The sequence below is a fragment of the Danio rerio genome, chromosome 14, assembly GCF_052040795.2.
Source record: "Danio rerio strain M-AB ecotype USA chromosome 14, GRCz13ab, whole genome shotgun sequence".
NCBI lineage: Eukaryota > Metazoa > Chordata > Actinopteri > Cypriniformes > Danionidae > Danio > Danio rerio.
The window spans coordinates 34137314-34155837 of record NC_141034.1 but is presented as its reverse complement, the minus strand read 5'-3'; the positions used below and the strand labels follow the sequence as shown (position 1 = coordinate 34155837).

The 18524-nt window shown below is 36.5% G+C and overlaps 1 protein-coding gene across 2 annotated transcripts; it reads right to left on the bottom strand.

The window, feature by feature from the left end:
- Positions 1–2166: 2166 nt before the first annotated feature.
- On the bottom strand, positions 2167–17572 carry cyp4v2b (cytochrome P450, family 4, subfamily V, member 2b). Of its 2 annotated transcripts, NM_001079996.3 has the most exon segments (12): positions 2167–3359; positions 3457–5376; positions 7468–7647; positions 8057–8191; positions 9596–9698; positions 9787–9957; positions 10945–11071; positions 11889–11958; positions 14095–14285; positions 16923–17008; positions 17121–17233; positions 17303–17572. In NM_001079996.3, coding segments are annotated over 11 exon segments (1533 nt in total). In that variant the 5' UTR covers positions 17496–17572; the 3' UTR covers positions 2167–3359; positions 3457–5212.
- Positions 17573–18524: the final 952 nt, after the last annotated feature.

The window sequence follows — 18524 nt, the reverse complement described above, 5'->3', positions numbered from 1 at the left end:
TTCAGTGTGCAGGGTACAATAGTGCTTTTAATAAAAAGTAGAAATTATGATCTGTCATAGATTTATTTGAGCAGCCAAGTAATTCTCAAAGAAAAAAATTTATATGGTCACAAAAACTGTCAAGACAACAGCATAAAAGTAGTGCAAACTAAAGCCCTTAAATGTATGCGATTAACAATAAAACTTAGGTTTCAAAAGTTTGTTTATTTGCGTTTTTTTATTATATTCAACTATATTTTATTTTACTTTAATTAAAAGTTTTAATAACTAAAATGTCTTCTACATAAACGTAATACATTAAAACTGAGCATAACAAATTTCATAATCAAACACAGTGTTATTTCTTTAGGGTGCATTTTTTGACACCATAACTTAAAGGGCTTCTATTTGATCCCTTTTACAAGATGTTAAACAAGGTTTTGTGTCTCTAGAATGTGTCTGTAAAGTTTTAGCAAAAAAAAAAAAAAAAAAATTATGAGATCAGATCCTTTTTTTTATCCTCCTGAATATGAGAATTTCGAATTAAGAGGAGATTGTAGCTGTTTTTATTGCCTGTGCCAGTTGTGTGTTTGAAGCATCCTCCTCATACTGTATATAGTCTTACTGATTCTACGCAACTTTGGTGATTCCATTTATAAATTATGAATTACATAGTGATTTTGCTGTCTTTTCTTTATTGCAAACATGCATTGTTTTAAAACCATTTTAAACTTGTAAAACTCACTCTTGAGGTGTAGCTGATCACAGAGAGTTGGAATAGATCTTTTAATAGGGTATGTGCGCAGTTAGTGTTTCTTCCTATACCAATAGACATCCGGTGAACGATTAATGGGACTTTTTTCAATTTAATATGGTTCCTTTTACAGCATCGATGTTGTGATGCAATTAAATTATAATCAGTTAAAATAGATTTGATCAGTTCAGCATTAATTTAGCTGTTTAAGTGTATAACGAGATTAAAATCCAAATCTTCACATTTTAAAAGACATGGCGGGGAAATTTTTAATTTAATACAGTGTTTCTTGAACATTCTGAGACCCACTTTACATCCTATACCAATCAGGCTGTGAAGATCATTGATTTTTAAAGAAAATAGACCTTAAAAGCGCTGATTTTGTAACGGCATACAGTTTAGACCCAGGTTACTGAAAATCTAAAAGTCCTTCTGCATATAGCCTAGCCCTGTTTCTTTGCTATTTCCTGTTCTGTGGCCATGTTTATATGCATCACTACAGATACATGTTAATACGCTCCTGTCAATCAATTCAGTCGGTGGAGAAAACCTTAAGTCACGTTGCAGTGGGCCTCAAAATCACTGGCATTTGGATCATTTTTTAATGTCAGGAAATAAAAAAAAAGACTTTATATCACTACAAATATGACTGTACTGTCCAAACTGATTCCAAAAGTGGATTTTGCATCATACAGTAGGTGCTCTTTAAACAATACTGCTGTATCCATCACTTTTTGGCGTCCCTGACACAGTTTTCTATTATGATGTGCGTGCTCTGTTTGCAGTGCATGTGTTGTCAAACTGATGAAGATGTTTTCTGAATTTGCAAGTGTTTTTCTATTTGCATTGTATTTCTATGTGTTTTCTTAACTTGTGGTGCATTTAAGCTCTCTCTTCCTCCGTAAAATTGGGTCATTTTAAATTACGGTAAACATATGAATGTGCATGAGTTTTGAATGTGTTTCATGTATATGTATGTGTAGACACAAAGCATTCAACTACATTGAGGCAGCCATTTCATGGGAGGTGAAATAAGTTTTATGCCAGTCTGTTGTTTTGAAATGCTTTACAAATAAACATGATGTATTTATTAAATATGTTCCAATAAACAGTACCATTTCATCACAAATGCAAATATGGTCTAAAACATAACATTTTAACTGGTTGTTTACTGATGCATTGATTTATTCAAACTGTAGGACTATTTATTTATTGATTTATTTTACTCTAATCACCTTCCTTAATGCTCAGGTTGGTGTTTTCTTAGATAAAGTTAATGCATTTTGACTGTGCTCGTATTTGCCAAGTCATTTCAAAATTGGAAAATGTTTAGTGTTTGGGCATTGCTAGGTGTTAAAAAAATGTTTAAAAAATACAATGAGAAGAACTGTGTTGCTGTTAAACCAGAAAACTTCACAACATATGTTATAATATCAGTATTATACTCTAATAAATAATTTATTGATGACAAATTTCTCATCACATACTGATGCAAAAGTTTGTCACAGAAAGCAATAGTGTCCCCAGCACATAGGAAAATGATGCCAACAGGGTACCCAGAGTGCTAAAGTGATGCCAAGGGGTTCTGGCCAAGCATCAAACTCTGATGATTTGGGAGTGAGAATGTATTGGCTCAAAACAAATGCAAATTTCTACAAGCTGAACGGCATCAAATGAAAAGGCTCACAGAAGCTGCAAAGTAAAGCTTAATGGCTGAACATCACAGACTGAGGACCTAATCATGCAAACTCTTATAATTAGCAAAATCTATAGCAACATTAATAGAATGGTATGGCATACTTCATATTAAAATCTCTGCACTTACAGGATCTTTTGATGAAAAATCATTCAAGTTTTTCCTTCAAGTGTTTTGTTGACTTGGAAACATATATTTCTCATTTTATTTAAAGAAAACATTTCTGCTTAATGAAAGCCCTTAAAGATTTCAGCATGCTGAAGGACAGTTTAATTAAAGACTTACATTCAACCTTTATATTTTGTGTGTTTGAATAAGATGCTGATGGTATTTGGTATGTCTGGAAGTGCAGACACTATTTAGTCTGAAAACACTCATCCAGTGATTTGAGTCCTGATCTTCAACAAATCTGTGAAACTGAGATTCACCAAATATTTGAAACTTAAAAGTGGTGATTATCACAGAGGTGCTCACCAAGGCTTTATTTATTTGATGAAAATTACAATGAAAAGAGCCATTTTATTACAATTTAAAATAGATGTTTTCTATTTTAATATTTGCTTTCAAACGTTGTTTATTCCTACAGTGGCAAAGCTGAATGTTCAACATTGTTGCTCCATTAGTCTTTTTAGCTGAATGGATTCTTCTTTTGATGTTAGCTTCAACGAAAATATTATTTAAAAAGTAAATTAAAGTATAATTAATGCACTGGATTGTAAGGTGGATGCTGGGTATCAGGGACAGGGCACTCATGGTGCAGGCAAAAGATAAATAAACATAAGCTTTGGCAAACTTTTAATATAAGATGTTCTCTCTTTTGTTTACTTTCTCCTTTGAAGGAATCTTTTAAACATATAATAAGTAATAGGGACTACATAAAACTAATACTTTGACATTGTCATTATTATTTTTTTTTTTTTTTGCAATTACCTCGGCACTTGAGTGTAAAATACAAACAAAAATACAAACAAGTATACCAATGTATAGTAAAGGGATATTAAATGTGCACAAGCATAAACACTGAATGAAGTGATCTTTTTCATCATATATTCAGCAATACATAAAAATTCAAGGGTCACATATAACATGACATATTTGAAGTCTACAGAACATTTGTTTAAATTTCATAGAGGGGAAAATATGATTTATTTGACTAAATTTAATTTTAATTGACAAATTATGAAATTATGTGATTAAACGTTTTTAACAAATGGACTTGCTGTGTTAGTTTAATGTACAACACTTCTACACCTTCCTTATTAAGTACTTTAACAACTTCAGATCAAATCAATATTTAATGTAGATGTATTCATTAAGAGATCAGCAGTTAAACATCTGGCAGTGCACTATTTAACTTTCTTTACCTACTATTCATTTTTTTTAAGTGAAAGTGTTAGATACGACTTACTTGTTTTTTTTTTTTTCAAAACAAATTTGCTTCTATTGAGGTGAGATATGGTTAAAGTTAGGGTGGGTGAGGATGTAGAAATGGTATTATAATAATTATAAATAAAACTAAATAAAATATTTAATGGTGTTTAGTAAAGAAATGTCTTTAAATGTAAGCAGAGTGTAAAGAAATGTACATTTTAAGCATAATGCACACACACTTTAGCTTAAGATCCATTATTTCTCATTTATAAGTAGGTCTTCATGGAATCAGAATTTCTGCACAATTTGTCCTTGAAACTTCTGGCTCCTCTTTCTTATCTTTTTATAACATATTTTAGTAACACGTTAGTTTAAGTAACAATTCACACCATTCAAAAGATCCTGTATTACGACTAGCTTATTACCTGCCTATTAGCACTTATAAAGTATGAGCTTATTTTACATCCATAATCCTACTCAATACCTAAACCCAACTGCTACTTAGTTGTTACTAACTAAAAAATAAGCAGCTAATGAGTAGTTTATTGAGCTCAAAGTCTTAGCAAATAGATTCTTATTAGTGTGAATTGTACATTTAAGGGGACCTGTTATGTCTTCTTTTAAAAAAAATGTAAAATAAGTTTCTGATGTTTCTAAGGATACCCCAAAAACCCCACAAACAATGTAATAATTAATCTTTGATTCGAATTGTGCCGTTTTGGTGATTGTTGCTGTAAATTCAAATGAGATTTTATTCCCAGCTCTCCTTTCCATAGAGGGTGGAGCTACAAATGCCTAGCAGATTCAAAACAAGGCTAACGTTATCTCTGTGAAAAACTGAAAATGTCAACAAAGATGCAGTCTATGAAGACTCCTGCGTTCATTTGTGCATCCTAAAACTCTACATTTATAATGCCTTTTATTCGCTGAAAGTATCTTCAGCAGGTACGGCATGGAAACTCTAAAAGACTGCTTCTTCTCACTCAGGTTTGTTTATGCTAATGAGGGATAGATCGTAACGAATGAGTGCGACTTTCCCTTTCCAAAGACGTGTAAAAAGAGAGAAAGTTAAACAAAGTGTTTCTGCAGACTGTTTTTTTATGAATGTGATTATAAAAAAATAAAATAATACATTTTCAGCATTAGAGGCTGGCTATATTCACAGTTGTGTCATAAGAGTGTTTAAACCCCTTATAAAATAGATATTTCCCCTTTAAAATAAAGTGTCCACATATTTTATTCATTTGATTATACCTTCAGCTTCTCACAGCTCTTCCTTTTATCCATTTCATCCAATTTCCCATAAAAACCAGCACACAAAATGCAAAAAACTGCATCTACATAAAACTAGCATCGAAACTAGAAGCAGAGGCAAAACAGAAACAGATGCAACCTCATATTGATGGTGAGAGCTATTTGCTTCTTCTTTGTAGTTTGATCCAAATGCCCTTCTCGGGACGCAGAATGAGTTCCCCCAGAGGGCGCAGTTCCTCACGGCTCTGACACGCCTCTACGTCAAAGTGACGCAAGATTGTAGCAAGAACTACCTTCTCCTCCATCATGGCGAAGCGTTGGCCTGGAGCCACAGACACACAAACAAAGAGAAAGCAGGAAAGGCAGAATAAGATCTTGGAATGACAAAAAACGAGTGAAGTAAATTTCTACTTATTTGGTGCTTTCATTCCTGGAAGGCAGTAGAGATGAGTTGAACACTGAAATAATAAATCTCCAACGGTATGTGGCTCTCATTCAGTTTTGTTAGAAGCTTCTCCTTGTGTGTGGCCAGTGACCTGAACCTGCAAGTAACCGCTCACTGGGAAACAATCTGTTTCATTCAGAGGTGGGACAAACACTCTGGAGATGAGCGCACTGTGCGTCTCTTTCAGCTAGATGTGCTGAATAAGTCACATAACTCTTGTGAGAATCAGACGAGAAAACTTATCAACTTTTGAGGGTGTCATATAGTTAGAGATGGGAAGCCAGAGCCAGGAAATTCAGAGCAATCTATACTAACCAGCCTGTGCAGTCGGAGTACAGGAGAAAATAACTCTTTAATGGGTGTAACACACAATGCAACAACTTTAGTTTTATTACAGAGAAACTATCGCTTATAGTAAGCTCTATTTGGTTAAAGGAAACAACTGCAACAAGGCCGGCAGCTACAGTAGCTCTCTTCAACTCTTACATGGTCGCCCACTAATACTAAGCAGCATTGCACCTTGTTAGTATGGGAGACCATATGGAAAAGCTAGGTTGCCGCTGGAAGTGGTGTTAGTAAGACCAGCAGGGGGCGCTCAACCTGCAGTCTGTGTGGGTCCTAAAGCCTCAGTATATTGATGGAAACCGAGGTCCTGACTCTCTGTAGTCGTTAAAATTCCCAAGATGTCCTTCAAAAAAAGGTAGGGGTTTAACCCCGGCATCCTGGCCAAATTAGCCCACTGGCCTCTGTCCATCATGGCCTCCTAACTATCCCAACATCATAACTGGCTTCATCACTCTGTCTCCTCTCCACCAATCAGCTGGTGTGGGGTGCACAATATGGCTGCCGTCCAGGTGGATGCTGGTGGTGGATGAGAGTTATTATTACTATTAACTGGTGAAGTCAGATTACAGAGGAAATGACTATCACGTGTCAATTCTTTTTAGTGAATCAAACACTGCAAACCGGCTTTACAAACCGAGGAGCGATCATAAACCGAAAGTGGCGAGAGCGTCAAAGTAGCCAGAAGTCATTCATTTAAATGAGAACCGGCGGCGAGAAACAGCGCGGCACGTCTTCTCCGGTGTGAGCATCGAGGAGAGTTGAAATCAAGTCAACTTTATGGTATGAGCTATGATGTGATTCGGCGGCAAGCAATCAGAATGAAGTAGTACACCGCAGAGAACACAGACCTGTGAACTCTGGTTCCGACCACAGTTGTTCCCAAGAGTTTGATTATTGCGGTTGCTGGATTTTCAATTATTGAAAATCGCGACGACACAGGGCCCCCCTAATCACGCGGGCCCCCCCCCGCGGTGCGTGCCCTGCGGGCCCGTTTGCTGCGCCACTGTTTAAGCTCTTATCTTTGAAACTGCAAGTTTGCTCTAGCTTCTGTGCATGCTCAAAGATTGGCAAGAATTCCATGATATTCTCATTGGTTATGATGGTCTCCTGGTTTTAATGGTAACCAGAGGAAGATGTTTCAAGAAAAGGAAAAAAAAACAGGGGCAAAGACCAGAGGATGACACTTTAAGATCCAATATGCAATTAGATTACTACTCTAGTCAAAAGCAGCACATGCACACAGTTGTAGACAAATAAAAGGGATTGCTGTAACAAACAAAATAGGGCTATTCTGACCAAAAAGAGGGACCTACTTAGCTGTGGTGGCCATACTGAATGTTGCACTTTCCCCCATTTATAGCGTATACAGTATGCAAGTAAATCTTCTTTGTACATCTACAGTCTTTGGTTATACAGTATGCTGCACTTCCAAAGCTTCTCTGTCTTTTCTACTTAAACATCTTCACTAAAAAAAGCTTATGAAGACTTTCATCAACACCAATGTGTTGCCTTGCACATTACTTTTTATTATAATGGAAAGCCTTTAGCACAAGAATTTCAATAAAAAATTAAATTTTTTTTTAACTAAAAATCATTTTGTTGTGATTTTGTACTTTGTCTTACCAATGCAGTTCCTTGGCCCAGCAGAAAAAGGGATGTACGCATATGGATGCCTCCCTTTGCTGTTTTCTGGCATAAACCTTTCCGGTTGAAATTCCTCAGGTTCTGGAAAGTAGCGCGGGTCCCGGTGAAGAGCATATGGTATGATAACAGCATTCACTCCTTTTGGGACTTTGAACCCATCTGCAAGCAAGCAACACAACAACAGTTATGTCAAACATGTCATAGAGTTTTAAGAAATAAACAGGATTCAGTGCACATTTGAGTTTGCACACGCAACTTTACCACTAAAGCTTTAATAAATAATTGATAAACTGATGCATTTGCTGCGTTTTGCAACACTTTCTGTCCTAAAAGTTGTTATTTTCCATCCAGCTACTCTTTCGTTTAACTTTGACATGAAAGACTCATGGCCCTCAGTAGAAGGAAACAGTCAGGTCTCCTGGTTGACAATGGGAAATGGAAATAGAAGCTGTGACATCTGCTGTTACGCTGAGATGCAAATAATGAGAATGGCATGAAAAAGTGCACATCTTTGATCTCGCTGTGTTCGCTGCGTTGTTTGGCAAAGTGACAAACTGCTGCCACCTACTGATATGACAAGCCTCGCAGATGCTGCGCGCAAACAGAGGCACGGAGGGGAAGATCCGCAGACTCTCCTTGATCACACACTCCAGGTAGCGCAGCTTTTTCAGGTCCTCCACCCCCACATGGCGCTCCGATGAACCTGCCAATCAGAATGAATTTGTCAGCAACCATTTCCCAGCATCTAGATGCTTTCTTTAAATTCTGAGTAAACTGAACAACTGCTTTGTTGAGAACATATTAATGTAGGCATTATGCTAAATGGACTGTAAACAGCATGAACTGAAAAATGGAGGCTGTTTGGATACAAGAAAAAAAAGAGCCAATGATTACTATTATAGTACATCTATGATTAATATGGATCTGACTTGTTATGCGTCAATAATTTTTTAACCCCAACTGATCCACTGGGTAGCTTTTCATTTCTTAAACTACTATTTTGCAAAACGTTTTACATGGACATTTTTCAGTGATGATGACACACGTTTTGACACATTTGATGACTAGTTTATTTCTGGACTATTGTAAGACTTTTATTCAATTTTCACTGCCAGCCCAAATTTAGCCATGGTATGATTTAGCCAAGACGTACACTCACTGGCCACTTTATTAGGTATGCCTTACTAGTACTGGGTTGGAGAGAAGTGGCACCTAGTGTCGTCTTCTGCTGCTGTAGCCCATCCGCCTGAAGGTTTATTGTGTTGTGCATTTAGTGATGCTCTTCTGCATGTCTCAGTTGTAACGAGTGGTTATCGAGTTACCTTTACCTTTCTATCAGCTCAAACTAGTCTGGCCTTTCTCCTCTGACTTCTGGCATCAACAAGGCATTTACGCCTAGAGAACTGCCACTCACTGGATATTTTCTCTTTTTCGGACCATCCTCTGTAAACGCTAGATCTGGTTGTGTGTAAAAAAATCCCAGTAGATCACTTAAATCACCATTCCTCACCATTCAGATGCTCGGTTTGAACTGCAGCAGATCGTCTTGGCTGATTAGAAATTTGTATTAACAAGCAGTTGTACGTCATAAAGTGGCCGGTGAGTGTATGTTCGGACCACCAATGTAACTACACTGAACATTTTTGAGATTTGCTTTAGCATACAGAGAAAATCAGTTTTGTGACATTTCAGGTTGTCTAAAGAATGACATGATGCTAACATCATAATGGAAATTCCACAAGATTAAGATCATGGGTTTGATTTCCTGAAAAAAATTATATGCATGAAGTCATTAAAAGAAAATAAATCCTTTAATTGTTATTGATTTAATATGGAAAAAAAGGGTCATTTTAAAATTTTAGTTACTTAAACATCTACTGTATGAGATATCCTGTAGTAGTGGATCAAATCCTCAGGACCAGATACTGGAGGTCCTCCTATGGTTAGCCAAAGCTGAAAGTAACCCTTGATGGAATAAACTTTGTGACACTGCAGGTTTTGTAACAATATGTTGATGAATGCATACCTAAAGATCGAAATAAACATCCAAAAGAATGAGATTTTTGGCTAGTCAGTTTATGAAAGTATTTGAAAAAGACTAGTATACCAAAGACTTCCTGTAGTTCTGCCTGCACTGCCTTCTGTACCTCAGGATGAGACCCAATCAGATGTAAAGCCCAGTTCATTGAAGCTGCTGTGGTATCATGACCCTGTCAAATAAAAAAAAAAAAATTAGTGTCTCTTTCTACAGTATCTATCAGTCCATCCATCCATCCATCCACATAGCTTTATCTGTACCTCAAACATGAAGGTGTCCACTTCCTCCTGAATGTCCTCATGACTCAATTTCTGTCCATTCTCATAGGTAGTTTTTAACAGCATATCTAGGAAGGCTTGTCTTTTCCTCTCACCCTGGTCAGAATCACTGTCTGGCTCAGAGCTCATGAACTCTGCTCTCTCTCTGATGACCTTCATGTCAAGAAAACAGAGAAAAATATGTACGAATTTAGAAACAATCTAGAAATTTGATCCTCAACTTTCTATTTTGTTGGTATATAAACTTTAAAAAAAAGTTATGTTAATTAACATGTGTATAGTGGCTGTTTTCGGTTTATTTTGAATTAAATTATGGGGCTCGAATCTGTGCTCCAACAACTTTTGATGCTGAAAAGTGAAATGCAGTTTATAAGCCAGATGCATATTTCAAGTTTCTACATAAAAAGTTGTCAGATCACAGATCAAGGTCTTATCATTTAAAAGCATAAATATACAGAAAACATCCTTGAATCTCGAGCAATGTGCACCTGTTAATTAACAGATTTGTACATACAAAAACTCAAACCTTTATTGAAATTGAAAAAAACATGTCTGCCTTTAGTCTACAACTAACTGCATTATGGGACCTTGATCTCTACTCCAACAACTTTTGATGTTGAAAATCTTACATATTAAATAAGTGACTAATTAATATTTCTAGTGGTTTAAAACAATATATTGTTTAAAAAAAACATATCAATAAATCTTTGCAACAACAGAAACAAGAACACTCGCAGTCCATTACCTGGTTTCTGTACAATAATACGCATGGCCAATCTAAACAAAGTTGCTTCAAATTACAAAAAATAATCAATATACAGTACATTTAACTTTGTTAAACTTTTAAACATCAAAAGATGTCACAGTGTAGAACAAGGTCCCATAATGAAATAAATAAACAAATAAAAATTATAAAAGTTACAAGTGTTTCCTCAATTTTTTTTTTTTTTATCTTGAAATATTAAAAGGACAGTACAAATACTTAAGGTCAAATATAGAAAGTTGGACTAAAAAAGTCATGAAAAAAATTATATATATATATATATATATATATATATATATATATATATATATATATATATATATATATATATATATATATATATATATATATATATATATATAAAGCTGTTGACTTACATTTGCAGTGAAAGAGTGGAGAATCTTTAATCTTTTGGCATGTTCTTTGCCTTCCTTTAATTTGTTGTAGATCCAGTCTGGCCACAGCCATGGTGCTCTCTGTCTCTTAGTGATGATGTCACTCATTCTGCAAGAGAAATATAAACACTGGGTTCTTTTCAAATTTTTATTTGTAAATCCTTTTTTCCTCTCCTCGCTTCCTTTCCCCGTGTCTTAGCTCCACCCCTTCAGGATTCCAGAGAAAGATGCAAGGAAAAGACGCGAGGACAGAGGAATTCAATGAAATTATATATCCTCGTATCCTTTAATGCTTTCAAATCATCATCATCATTTAATGAATACTGCACATTCCTGATTTTATTTGCACATTCGAATTCTCGAATTATACAAATATTTAAATTATAATAGTTTCAACCTCCACAAAAATCCGTTTGTCTGTAGTCTTTATTTTACTTATGATTAACAATCAATTAATCCCTGTGATTAACTTTTTTTTATTTGTGCTGACAAGTATTTTACACCAAAATGAAAGGAACTGTGAAAACAAACCACATTTAAAATAAAAATGACTTAATATTCAAATTAATGTGTTTAATTTTTCAGCTCTAGTAAGTGATTATTGGCGAAGATGTGAAGGAGAAAGAGAATTTACATGCACATCACTCTTGGTCAATAAAACACTTCCACAAAGGATCTGTGAATCCTTGCTCATGACTTCTCAGGAAAAAAACTCCCTCTCCTCAATCCTCATGGTGCAATTAGAGGATTGAGATGTCCTACAAGATAGCTGAGCTCAATCATTTCCGGGTTGTAGGATGGAGGACGCAGGGGCGAGAAAATTTGGAAGGATTTTGAGAAGCACCCACTGTTTTTTCCTTGAGAACAACATGGCTGCCCAATTCATAAGCAATGCACAAGCGCTATAACTGAAGTACAACACTTACTTATATACACTTTGGACATACTCCGAGTCAGCATTGCTCTGAGCATAGATTTTCTTTCCCATTGCGGTTTCTGTTGCATACAAACAAAACAATTGCCATTTTACAGAAACGAACCTCGGTAATCAGTATGTAAACAAAACTGCAGCACAATTTACAATAATATCATTCTAATGTTGTTGTTGTTTTTTTATTCTAATGAAATGCTACCCTGTTTGTTCTGTTTTGGGAAGTGTACAACATTAGTGTAATTGTTTTAGAAATGCAGCTACAAAAAAAGAAGAAGATACTGAAATGCATATTTTGCTTTTATGTTACACAAGGAAAATTATTCATTAAAGCATACACTCACCGACCACTTTATTAGGTACAACTTACTAGTATCTGTCTGGAGGCCATTTTGCCTTCAGAACTGTCTTATTCTTAATCCTTTGTGGCGTAGATTCAACAAGGTACTGGAAATATTCCTCAGAGATTTGGTCCATACTGAAATCATAGCATCACACAGTTGCAGATTTGTCAGCTGCACATCATTGACGCAAATCTCCCATTCCACCACATCCCAAAGGTGCTCTATTGAATTAAGATCTGGTGACTGGGAAGGCCATTTGAGTACAGTGAATTCATTGTCATGTTCAAGAAACCAGTCTGAGATCATTTGTGCTTTATGACATGCCACATTATCCTGCTGGAAGTAGCCATCAGAAGATGGGTACATTGGTGCATAAAGGGATGGAAATGGACAGCAACAATACTCAGGCAGGCTGTGGTGTTGACACCATGTTCAAATGGTACTAATGAGCTCAAATTGAGCCAAGAAAATATCCCCTACACCATTACACCACCACGATCAGCCTGAACTGTTGATTCAAAGCAGGATGAATCCATGCTTTCATGTTGTTGACGCCAAATTCTGACCCTACCATCTGAATGTCACAGCAGAAATTGAGACTGATCAGACCAGGCAAAGTTTTTCCAATCTTCTATTGTCCAATTTTAGTGAGCCAGTGCAAATTGTAGCCTCAGTTTCCTGAATCTTAGCTGACAAGAGTGGCACCCGTGCGGTAGCCCATCTGCCTCAAGGTTCGATGTTGTGTGTGTTCAGTGATGCACTTATGCATACCTCGGTTGTAACTAGTGGTTAATTGATTTACTGTTGCCTTTCTATCAGCTCGAATCAATCTGGCCATTCTCCTCTCACCTCTGGCATCAACAAGGCATTTGCACCCACAAAACTGTCGCTCAATGGATATTTTTTCTTTTTCGGAAAATTTCTTAGTAAATCCTAGAGATGGCTGTGCTTGAAAATCCCAGTAGATCAGCAGTTTCTGGCACGAACAACCATGCCACGTTCAAAGTCACTTGAATCACCGTTCTTCCCCATTCTCATGCTCATGGTCTTTGACCATGTCTACATGCATTGAGTTTCTGCCATGTGATTAGCTGATTAGAAATTTGCATTAACAAGCAGTTGGACAGGTGTACCTAACAAAGTGGCCGACAAGTGCATATTTTAATGAAGTTTAAAAGAGAAGATTTAGCTCTAAAATTTATCCTATTTTTTTTGTAATAATTATGTAGATTGTCAGTTTACCATGAGCCAATGCACTTTACCCTGTGACTTGGATTAATTTACTCCTAATCTGGAGCAAACTGATCCACTGGAACACTTTTTTCGTATATCCATCCATTCATTCAATCATTTTCTTTTCGGCTTAGTCCCTTTATTGTTTCGGGGTTACCAAAGCGGAATGAACTGCCAACTTATCGAGCACATTTTTACGCAGTAGATGCCCTTCCAGCCGCAACCAATATTTGGAAAACATCCACACACACTTATTCACATTCATACACTACAGGCAATTTAGCTTACCCAATTCACTTGTACTGCATATCTTTGGACTGTCAGGGGAAACCGGAACACCCAGAGGAAACCCAAGCGAATGCAGGGAGAACATGCAAACTCCACACAGAAACGCCAACTGACCCAGCCGAGGCTTGAACCAGTGACGTTGTTGCTGTGAGGCGACAGCACTACCTACTGCGCCTCTGCGTCGCCATCGTATATCCATCCATTATTTAAATGAATAGAAACTATTCTGAAATGAAGCTAGAGCTTTTGGTTCTTTCATTCATTCTTCTCATGTTGAAAATCAGATACTTTAAGTCACATATGGCCCCATATATTGAAAGAATGGTTGTACTGTACCACAAATGATATCCAAAGCACACAATGTTATGAAGTTAAAGCAGTTAAATGGCTCTCCGTCTTCAAGCTTCTGCATCTTCTGAATCAAAATATCCGTTTGTTCATTCATCACTTCCAGGAAGTCAGAGAGAATGGAGAAATGGAAGGTTGGAGTCAGCATTTTACGCCGATTACGCCATTTCTCCCCTGTGCTGTGGGAAGAAAAGTTGGGAAGAGTCAAGCCGGTGACCACAAGTTAACAGCTTAAACACTGTAAAGGCCAACAGGGATTGTGGAAATGATTTTATGGTCAATTTCTCAGTTTTTCTGGACTCTGCTGTGTTTGGACAGATGGCCAGTGACCTTGTGTCCATTGTGGCCGATTATAAATGACTGTGCTTTTGATAGACTTTGTTTGCAGCTCTTGATGCAAGCTGCTCTTGAATGAGATATGAGATCTGCCAGTTTGGCAGGTGGTCCTTTTACCGTATGTGAAACTCAGTTTAGTTTGACTTTAAATGTTCTGAGCTTTGAAGGACACGTGGCTGTTTTTAGATAACAGATACAAACTTAATATAGTAAATAAGATAGATGTGCTCCTACCATAACTTGTAATGTATATACAGTGCATCCGGAAAGTAATCATAGCGCTTCACTTTTTCCACATTTTTTAATGTTACACCCTTATTCCAAAATGGATTAAATTAATTTATTTCCTCAAGATTCTACACACAATACCCCATAATGACAATGTAAAAAAAGATTTTTGAAATTGTTGCAAATTTATTAAAAATTAAAAATAACAAAATAAAAAAAAAGTCATATGTACATAAGTATTTACATCCTTTACCGTGAAGCTCTACATTGAGCTCAGGTACATTTTGTTTCCACTGATCATTTTTGAGATGTTTCAGCAATTTAATTGGAGTTCACCTGTGGTAAATTCAGTTGATTGGACATGATTTGAAAAGGCATACACCTGTCTATATAAGGTCCCAGGGTTGATAGTGCATGTCAAAACACAAACCAAGCATGAAGACAAAGGAATTGTCTGTAGAACTCCAAAACAGGGTTGTCTCGAGGCACGAGGCTGGGGAAGGTTACATGAAAATTTCTGCTGCTCTGAAAGTTCCAATGAGCAAAGTAGCCTCCATAATCAGTAAGTAAAAGATGTTTGGAACCACCAGGACTCTTCCTAGAGCTGGCCGGCCATCTAAGCTGAGTGATCGGGAGGGCCTTAGTCAGGGAGGTGATCAATAACCCTATGGTCACTCTGTCTGAGCTCTAGCGTTCTTCTGTGAAGAGATGAGAACCTTACAGAAGGACAACTATCTGTGCAGCGATCCACCAATCAGGCCTGTATGGTAGAGTGGCCAGATGGAAGCCACTGCCCACCTGGAATTGGTCAAAAGGCATCTGAAGGACTCTCAGATCATAAGAAACAAAATTTTCTGGTCCGATGAGACTAAAAATGAACTCTTTGGGGAAAATGCCAGGCGTTATGTTTGGAGAAAACCAGGCACCGCTCATCACCAGGCTAATACCATCCCTACAGTGAAGCATGGTGGAGGCACCATCATGCTGTGGGACTGTTTTTCAGCAGCAGGAACTGGAAGACTAGTCAGGATCAAGGGAAAGATGAATGCAGCAATGTACAGAGACATCCTGAATGAAAACCGGTTTCAGACTGCTCTTGACCCCAGACTGGGGCAACAGTTCATCTTCTAGAAGGACAATGACCCAAAGCACACCGCCAAAATATCAATGGAGTGGCTTCACAACAACTTGGTGAATGTCCTTGAGTGGCCCAGCCAGAGCCCAGGATTAAATCCTATTGAACATCTCTGGAGAGATCTAAAAATGGCTGTACACCGTAGCTCCCCATCCAACCTGATAGATAGAGCTTGAGAGGTACTGTATAGAGGAATGGGTAAAACTTCCCAAAGACAGGTGTGCCAAGCTTGTGGCATTATATCCAAAAAGACTTGAGGCTGTAAATGCTGATAAAGGTGCATCAACAAAGTATTAAGCAAAGGCTGTGAATACTTTTGTGCATGTGATTTTTTATTATTTTTATTTTTAATAAATTTGCAACTAAAAAAAAAAAAAAGATGTCATTATGGGGTATTGTGTGTAGAATTTTGAGGAAATTAATTCATTTAATCCATTCTGAAATAAGGCTGTAACATAAACAATGTGGAAAAAGTGAAGCTCTATGAATACTTTCCGGATGCACTGTATACAGTGCTCAGCATACACCACATTTTGAAAATGAAACTTTTTATCAATTTGTCAGTGAATAAAGATAATGTATTTTGATGCATTTAAACAAAACTGATTTATTAAACAGATAGGTTTATCAAAATAACATTTTAATCAAAAAAATGATTTAAGCTTAAATCAAAAGTTGCTTAAGCTAGCTAATATTTAGCATAGCCTGTGATAAAGCAAAAACACACCTGTTGTCACATTGTTTTTTAGCTTAATAGAGAAGAAAAACATTTCTTATTTTAGCTTCACCATAGATTTAGAACTTCAATACCAATTGCATTTTTTAAATCAAAGCATTTGCCTATTGTATAAATGTAAACACTTTTAGAGGGTAGTGGGGTCAAAGTGACATACTAATTTCAAGATTAGTAAAAACATTTGTCAAATCCAAATATGGTCAAGCCGTCACAGAACGCAATATAAATACCCCTGACCCCTTAATCAATCAATAAATTTTAGATGTCTATCATTTAGCTATAAATGAAAGAAATGTAATTCTCTGAGTCAATGATATATTAAAAGTGATAATAACAAGTAATAAAAATCAATTGCCAAAATGAGAGGTAAACCCACTGTACCTGGTGAGCAGGCCTGTGCCAAGCCAGGGGTGCAGGAACCTATATGAGTATGATTTGTCAAGGTGTCTGGAATTGCTGAGGACCACCTGATGGGAAACACAGGCTTGATAATAAACTTCCAGCTGTGCAAAAAAACTTAATTATGTACAGGAAGAAGAAAATAAACATGTGATTGGATAAAATTTTAGTAATGGGTACCTCAATATTCTCAGCATGATACAAGATCAGAAAAGGGACTGGACCCACCCACACCTTTGCAAGAGGGAGGTGTCTGTTTTCATTTGTGCCCTCGATAATCTGATTGAAGAAGTCTTTGGAAAAAAAAACACTCATAATTTTGTAGTGTCATTGCAATGAAATCTTTAAAAAAGATCCCTTACCTCCTGCATTGGTTTTAAACTGCAGTGCATTGCCAATGATTGGATAAGCACCCGCCATTCCCGGAATCGGTCTCATTTCGTTCCATTTTCCGATATAATTTTTTAGCGGATTATACGCGGTAGATGCCAAAAGCAGTAAAAGGACAGCTGTAAATAAAATCCCCAGGATGTATAATCCAAAAAGGATGCCCATTTTGTTTGGATGAAGCTGGCCGTAGCTAACACTCTGAAAAGAGGCACACAGGCTGCTTCACCGTGAACTTCAGACTTAACACATTTAGCTGCTTCGTACAAACAGAGAGAAAAACACCCTGGCCTGATCAAACAGATGAAGTTATGATATATAACTGGGACAGACGCAGGTTATCTGTGGGTATAGTGCTTCTCGCTGAAACATTAACAGACAACAGAGGAAATGAAGCAATAGATAATAATCAGCCCTATTATTGGTGGGTTTTTGTGGGTAACTGGCACAAATTCAGCTAAACTTCTCTAATGGAAGAGGTTTGCCAAGTCTTTTGTTAAACAGAGAAAAGCACATTTTAACTGAAATGGCCCTGATTTTCTTCTTGCCATCTCATGCTCCTTCAATTTATAATAGTGTGAACGCTAACAGCTTTGTTTGTAAAACAGAGCACAGATAAGAATACAAATTTATTTGATTCAGATGAATTATTAGCCCCCCTGAATTATTAGCCCTTTGTTTATTTTTTTCTTAATTTATGTTTAACGGAGAAAACATTTGTTTCAACACATTTCTTAACATAATAGTTAATAACTCATTTTTAATAACTGATTTCTTTTATCTTTGTCATAAAGACAGTACATAATATTTTACTAGATATTTTTCAAGACACTTCTATACAGCTTAAAGTGACATTTAAAGGCTTAACTAGGTTAATAAGGTGAACTAGGCAGGATGGGGTAATTAGGCAATTTATTGTAACCGATTCAAATGATGCAACCATGCAAACAATGGTTTGTTCTGTCAACTATTAAAAATATATAGCTTAAAGGGGCTAATAATTGTGACCTTAAAATGTACTTTAAAAAAATGTATTCTAGCCGAATGAAAACAAAAAATACTTTCTCCAGAAGAAAAAATATGAATATCAGAATTACTGTAATAATGCCCTTGCTCTGTTAAACATTATTTGGGAAATATTTCAAAAAGAATAAAAATATTTAAAGGAGGGCTAATAATTCTGATCTCAACTGTATG

Excerpts from the sequence above, each read along its gene's own strand:
- cyp4v2b (XM_087280589.1), bottom strand. The coding sequence starts at position 11,950 with ATGGGAAAGAAAATCTATGCTCAGAGCAATGCTGACTCGGAGTATGTC. Across the intron at positions 11,072-11,888 it reads TATGTCCAAAGTGTATATAA|AATGAGTGACATCATCACTA; the intron begins GTAAGTGTTGTA and ends TTTCTCTTGCAG. Across the intron at positions 9,958-10,944 it reads TCCACTCTTTCACTGCAAAT|GTCATCAGAGAGAGAGCAGA; the intron begins GTAAGTCAACAG and ends CTTGACATGAAG.